Source organism: Arvicola amphibius, chromosome 10, assembly GCF_903992535.2.
Source record: "Arvicola amphibius chromosome 10, mArvAmp1.2, whole genome shotgun sequence".
Classification (NCBI taxonomy): Eukaryota; Metazoa; Chordata; class Mammalia; order Rodentia; family Cricetidae; genus Arvicola; species Arvicola amphibius.
In genome coordinates this window covers 96,526,359-96,533,602 of record NC_052056.1, presented here as the reverse complement: position 1 = coordinate 96,533,602, position 7,244 = coordinate 96,526,359, and the positions used below count along the sequence as shown (strand labels likewise).

General features: G+C 41.5%; 1 protein-coding gene across 1 annotated transcript; it reads right to left on the bottom strand.

Moving 5' to 3' along the window:
• Positions 1–2,734: 2,734 nt before the first annotated feature.
• LOC119824358 (olfactory receptor 2AE1-like) lies at positions 2,735–3,670 on the bottom strand. Its single transcript, XM_038344477.1, has one exon. The coding sequence runs from the start codon at positions 3,668–3,670 to the stop codon at positions 2,735–2,737; it is 936 nt and encodes a 311-aa protein (XP_038200405.1).
• Positions 3,671–7,244: the final 3,574 nt, after the last annotated feature.

Here is a 7,244-nt window from a genome sequence, read left to right as displayed (position 1 = left end):
GAATCCTTCAACAGTGATATTGTCAGACATTTTCAATCAAATCTGTAGTCATTTTTATTTTTTTAATTGAAAGAAATTTTACCTGTAATGACCGTTGCCTGCCACTAGGTGGCGGGGTGCACCTGGATGCATGTGGCAGAAAAAGTCAGAACCGGAAAAAAAAATTCCTGAAAAAATACTCAAAACCGGAGGTTAAACCACAAACTGTGTGCTGTGTGGATTAAAGTATGGCTGTGGAATGCAGGTGCTGGGTAAAAGGTGGCGCCAGGAAACTGGGCGGGGCCAAGATCAGACTCTGCCAGGATAGAGTGGCCGCAGGAGTGCGCTCCTATGGAGTCATGTGTCCTGCTTCCTGGCTTGGTTGTTCATGTCCTACTTCCACAATCATCGCAGTGCGGGCAGTAACCGGTGGTAAGCCGCGATGCTATCGTGAGTCTGCAACAGCGAGCTCAAACGCCGGGATGCAGGTACCAACTGCTTGTCTCCGGCGGGTAACTGCTACAGCGGGCAAGCGAGGCCAGAGCAGGGCCGAGGCCTCAGCAAGCTGGCAGGACCTGTGCAGTAGCGGAGTCAAGCTCCTTTGGCAACAGCGGCTGCACAAGCCGGTGGAGCCTCAGCGGTTGCCCACTCCTGCAGCCACCAGAGGCTCTAAGGCAGGTAAAAAAAAAAAAAAGCCTCACGTTCGGGGCACCAAAATATAGGGGGCGAAGTCGATTAATAAATAACCAGACCAGCTCTATTCAAAGATTTTAATAATTGAGGGAAAACTTACACGACCAAGGATCCCGCAAACGCCAGGAGTGCAGGAAACCAAAGAGAGCAACAACAAATGCACAAGGATGTTTTAAAGGTATTTGGGGCCCCGGAGGGGGCACACCCCTCAAACAAGGAGATTGGTTAGCTCCCTTATCAGAAGGTGAACAACTCACTACTGGATGAAATTAGGTCCAAGACAAAAATCAAGAATGAAATTTAATTTCAATAAAATTTCAATAAAAATTGAAAATACAACATACCCAAACACATGGGGCACAAAGAAGCCAATATTAAGATGCAAGTTCATAGCACTACATCAAATCTACATAGCTACATCAAACATCTTGCATCAACAAATTAATGACACATTTGAAAATTCTAAAAAAAAAAAAAAAAGGAAAAGAAAAATAACAACACAATACCGAAAAAGAGTAATTGGGAAGAAACAGTCAAACTCGGGGCTGAAATTAGTAAATCAGAAACCAAAATAAAGCAATAAGAGAATACTATGAAACTCTGGGGACTACTAAACTGGAAAGGCCAAACAAAGGGCAAGATATCTCTTGTTATGTTCTTAATTTAAATAGAATTATACCACTTTCCCCTCCCTTTTCTTTCCACAACTACCCAGCCACCGTGTAGTGAACCCCTGCCATGCCCACACTCTCAAGTTAACAGGTTTTTCTCTTTTATAATTGTAACATACACAAATTAATAAATACAACCTATGGGGTATGTTATAGTTGGTTATCTGTATACAGTTTCAAGGCTGGCCACTCTGCACTGGAAAACCAATAACGGGGCTCATCATTTACACTCAATGATTGGCACCACCCCCAGAGATTCAAATTCATAATGTTTATAAGTTCAACACAATAAACATTATGAGCATAAATAATCTACCATATACACAGACTAAAAAACATGATTTCTTAATTGGAAAAACAATTCTAACATAGTTTCATAGCAAAAGTCCTGCAGAGACTAGTGATACAAGGGATATGTCTCAACATAATGAATACCACTTGCTGCAAGTCCACAGACAGCATCAACTTAAACAGAAATTCAAAGCATTTCCACTAAAATCAGGAACAAGGTAACAATGTCCATTCTCCCCCATACCTTTCAATATAGTATGTGAAGTTTTAGCGACAGCCCACTGTCGTTTTAACTTAATATTTTGGGTATGTCATTGGACCTTTATGTCTTATTGGGGTTGGATCACTAGCTGGTGGTTTGTTTTGTTTTGGTAGTTTAATTTTGAGGCTGAAACTCACTATGATCCTGAGGATGACCATGAATTTTTGATTCACATGAGTTCAGGGATCACAGACATATATACCACCAAGCCCAATTCAAAGCACTCCTGGAGATCCAAGCCAGGATTTTGGAAATGCTAAACAGTGTACTGACTGTGAAGCATTGCCTATGCCTCCTTTCAAAAGATTATTGAGGGTGGGTTTGGGTTTGGATTTACTTTTTCCTTAGCTCTCCAGGCGTTTCATACTATGTACACAATAGTATTCACATTAGAAAAAGGATGGCAAACCAAAGGAATCGGAAGTCAGAAGCCTGTTCAACAGGAGTTGCAACCATACTGTGTAAAAACTAAGAGCACACAGCTTTATGCAGGTAATAAGAGTTTTGGGGGGTTTAGAAGATAGGGGAGGGATAGGGACTGTATGTGTGCATAAGTGGCCAAAGTTCTATTCCTGGAAAAGGATTAGGATTGTGGTTTGGTTGATTTTCAAGCACTTGAGATGTTTTGTGGAACACTCTGTGCCTTTCTTAGAAACAAAAGTTCAGGTTAAGGGTCCAAGATGGCGCACAGCTATTCTATCAGTTTCAATGATGGATATCATATTAGAATAGGTCCCATGTTATTTGTGCACTAGTCAAAAAGCATCGGAAATTTCTTAAATCAGTTCAAGACATACCATACTCCACTATATATTCTAGAAAACTATAACCATGATCACTAGGTGAAAAGATCTCTCCTCAACACTTTCTTCAGAGCCTTAGCAACATCCTTATTCCTGAGAGTATAAATCAGGGGATTCAGGGTAGGAGTAATGATGCTATAGAAAACAGAACCAACTTTGTCTTGGAATGGAGTGCGTTGGGATCGGGGTCTCATATAGGAGAACATGCACGCACCAAAAAAAAGGGAAACCACGGTAAGATGAGAGCTGCATGTGGCAAAGGCGTTTCTCTTACTCCCAACTGAACGCATCTGCATGATGCTGTGCAGAATGAATCCATAGGATGTGGAGACAAAAATGATGGGGAGGAGAAGAAGAATAACGGTGCTGATGTAGGCTGTGTTCTCATACACAGTGATGTTCCCACACACCAACTTCAAAACAGCTGGAAATTCACAGTAGAAGTGGTGGATGATTCTTGAGCCACAAAAAGGGAAGTTCATCAAGACAGATGTGTGGATTAGGGAGTTCACAGATCCACTCAACCATGACATGGCAGCCATCATCACTCCCACTCTTCTGCTCATGAGCACAGTGTAGCGTAAGGGGTGACAGATGGCAACATAGCGGTCATAGGACATGAGAGCCAGGAGGACACACTCTGCACCACCAAGGGACAGGTACATGAAGTGCTGGGTGGCACAGCCCACAAACGAGATGGACTTCTTGCCAGTCAGGTAGTTGCTCGCCATCTTGGGAATGGTTGTGGAGACGTGCATCAGATCCATGAGGGACAGCTGGCTGAGCAGGAAGTACATTGGTGTGTGAAGACGGGGGTCAGCGCAGATGAGGAGGATGGTGAGGCTGTTGCCACTCACTGCAGTAAGGAACACCAGCATGATCAGGAGGAAAAGACACAGGGGGTTGAAGGAGTCATCAAAGAGCCCTTGAAGGATGAAGTCTTCCAGGGATGTCTGATTCCACCTCCACATGCTCCTCTCCTCAACCTCTGAGAGAACAGGAGAGGACAGGAGTGTGATGCAAGAAACACAGCTTCACAATAAACACTTTCTTTTACACTATAAATGTGAAGATTTTTTTCCTTTATTTACATATTTTCAGTTTCTTTGTATATATCCATTGGACATGATACTGGGTCACATGTGGACAATTTGTAGAAGTGTTTATCTATTTATAATTATGCAACAACTCTAGTTCTCCACCTGATATTTTAAAAAGAGAAACCTACAAATGTCTCTTGAAAGTCATCATCACCGTGAAGTAACAGAATATCTACATTGTATAGAAAGCCCAACATGGGAGCTGAGGTGACATCTTACCAAGTGCAATGCAAGGTGCCATACAAACCTGACTACCCAAGGTTGATCCCCAAGGCTTTTGTAGAATTTTGTCACTGGAGTTGAAATTCTGTGAAATGTTGTCCACTGGACAGAGCATGTCCACTGCACTCCTGAACTCACTGCTGTTAAGATCACCTGCATGAGACCTACCAACATTCCATCAAGGAGTGTGACACAGTCTTAGTAAGCTACAAATAAAAGGGAGGAACAGGAGGGAGAAATACATGATAGGGGAGAGGGAGGAAGGAATCCAGCTGCATGTGATCAAGATACATAGTACATGAATATGGAATTGTGGGGTGTCTTAATAATAAAAGATTATTAAGTTTTGATTCTTTAAGGATGAGTCACTGTGTTTGATATTGTTTTTATGGAAACTCAAGTACAGTTTAAAGTAGTAGTTCTCAGCCTTCCCAGTACTACAGTCATTTGATACGATTCCTCGTATTGTGGTGAACCACGAAACATAAAATTGCTTTCACTGCTAGTTATGAATTCTAAATATTCTTGGTTGTGACTCACAGACTAAGAGCTGCTGGACTGAAGAAACACAGAAGAGTAGTAAGATAAAGCTTAACAAAGCAGCTCTGTCCAGACTCCCCAGAAGACAAGCAGGAGATACCTTCTGTATATATTTGTGCTCACCAAATTGTGTATCATGGACAGAAGAAATAAGGATTGTAGATGTTCATCAGCCAAGCTTTCCTATCCATAATTTATCTAGTTCTCATAAGAATACTAATAAGATTGATCGCTTTAATCACCTTGGTGAAGCATAACTCAAAGGAATCTAAATTGATCTAACAAGTAGTACCCTATCTTTCTTAGGCTTTCCCCCAAACTTTTGTATTTTTTACAATGTTGTCCTGACTGCAACACTTCCTAAATCATGAAGGATAGGAATATGCTCCTGAAACAGGAAGTAAACAAACTTCACACATTTAGGAAACCTGAAACTTTCAAGAGTCTTGAGGGTCCCTTCCCAAAGATGTGGAAACAGAAAAGAGTAACTGGAGATGAGACTCTCACAAGCAATGTTACCAAGAAGAGACTCTCCTACTCATGGGGCTGGCTGCAGGGCATGCAAAGAACTCCAGGGTTTTGTAGCTCACATGAATCATTATGAGTTTTCAGGTTGGCTCTTCTGTGATGCAGCTACTTTTGAGTTCACCATGCTCCTGAAGTAACCACTCCCCATACTTAATAAAATGCTTGCTTCACCAAATTGAACTCAGCTATAATCATTACATCAAACTGTCATGGATTTGGGGTGAGTAGATGTGTTTGTCCTATCTCCCTGGGGAAAAGTCTCATACAACACCTATTAAAGATCTACAAGACCATCATACATTCCAGATTGTTTATGTTTTCAAGCAAAGAACTCAGAACTAAATGCAGTCTTCAAAGATGAATTGAACCAATGAAGAAACATGTTTCTTAGACCATATGTTAACCAAGGCAGAACAGCATCTCATCTTTACGTCTATCACTTAAGTGGTTATTTCAGTCTCATTCTATGTGAATTTACATATGAACTTTAAGTCCAGTAAGATGGTTCTTTGATGAAGGAATCATTCTCCAAGCTTGACAAACTGAATTCAAACCATGGGGTTCTAATGATGAAAGAAAAAAAACTAAAACCTACGGGTTATCATCTGAACTCCATACAAATAGCAGTGGCAGGCCATTCACACACAAATTAATTGATTAGTTTAAAAAATAAATAATGAAATAATTTTAGAGGCACAAATGAAGTTCTCCTTGCTATCTCTGATTGCTTCAGCAGCTGGGAGATGTACAAACACACATACTTATCAATCACTTACCACATCAGTGTCCAGCCAATGGTCTCTATGGATACCATTATCAAAAGCACTCCATTATCTGGCTCCTTGATTTCTCTAGGAAGTTACTGACATTTCTCTAATCTACTTTGGTATCTTTGAAGAAGTTTTTCTCGGCTTTCTATGAAGGCTGTCCTCTTGTGCTCTATCAGTGACACCCTATGACTTAAGGGATTGCTGACATTCATCAAATTACTAGTAAAGGTTTCCAGGATACTGCAACCCACACATTATCATACCTGGAATTTCCTCAGCAGAGACCTGGGGTCAGAACAAGCATATGTATACAATGGAGCTAGCAGGAGAGTCCACCCTGACACACAAACATGTTAGCTACTATTCTGCAAAACAGGCCTTCCCTTTAGTGCACATCACTCTTCCTTCTCTAACTCTGGACATATTCACTTGCTACTGAAGCCGCATTAATTACCCCAATAGCAGCACCACAGGAACAACAGGAATCTCACAGCCTGTGTTCACATTCTGAATTCTGCCAACAACTTGCACCACAATCTTGCTCAGGGCTATATCCCTATCAGACAGACTATTGCCAGAAAAGACTCAGCAATGGGCTTACGCAAATTATGCTAGTTCAGTAGTACAACCATTCTGAGAGTTCTCTGTGAATCAAAACCTCTCCTGTAGACAGCTTTCTATCCCAGCTCAAGAGGGTGAGCAAGAGGGATTTCCAAGACTGCAATACAGTTTCAATCATCACATTCCAAAAGCCAAGAAAAATTAGGATTTGTCTTTCTCTGCTGTTTGGATTCCTAAAGCTCTCTGTATTATATATAAATGGATACTCTACTTCTGTTATTGAAGTTGAAATCAGCAGATCCAGTGAGGAAGACCCTTTCTGATTCTACAAAGGTCACTGAAGACACCAGAATTGAAATGGCCTTTGGTGAGCCAGACAAGAGCAAAGAGGAAAGCCATCTATGAGAAGAGAAACCTCTCCAAGCAAAGGACCTGTGATGCCAGCTGCGCCACGATGACAAAACTACATTGACAGCTTAGGGACTTTCCCACAAAGGCTGCATTCTAGACTTCTCCTGGGAACATCTGCCCCACACTATAACTATTATGTGCTCTGCACATTGAGAAATGAATCACCTAAGACTTTACTTCGAGTTTGTGTGTGGAGTCAGGGGAATAAGGTATCTGGGAAGAGTTAGCCCTGGGGATAATGCAGGAGTATTCTAACTAGGGATCAATTAACCATGGTGAACCATTGCTAGAGTCATGTTTTGGAATATATCTCTCTCTTGACTCTTTCCATGCAACCCTTTGACATTGTCTAAGCAAACATCACTGAACGCTAGAGAGAACGCTGAGAGGCAAGGAAAGCACTGATCTCTGTA

What these genes read in the sequence shown, in the direction of transcription:
- LOC119824358 (XM_038344477.1), bottom strand. Translation starts at nt 3,670, where the DNA reads ATGTGGAGGTGGAATCAGACATCCCTGGAAGACTTCATCCTTCAAGGG.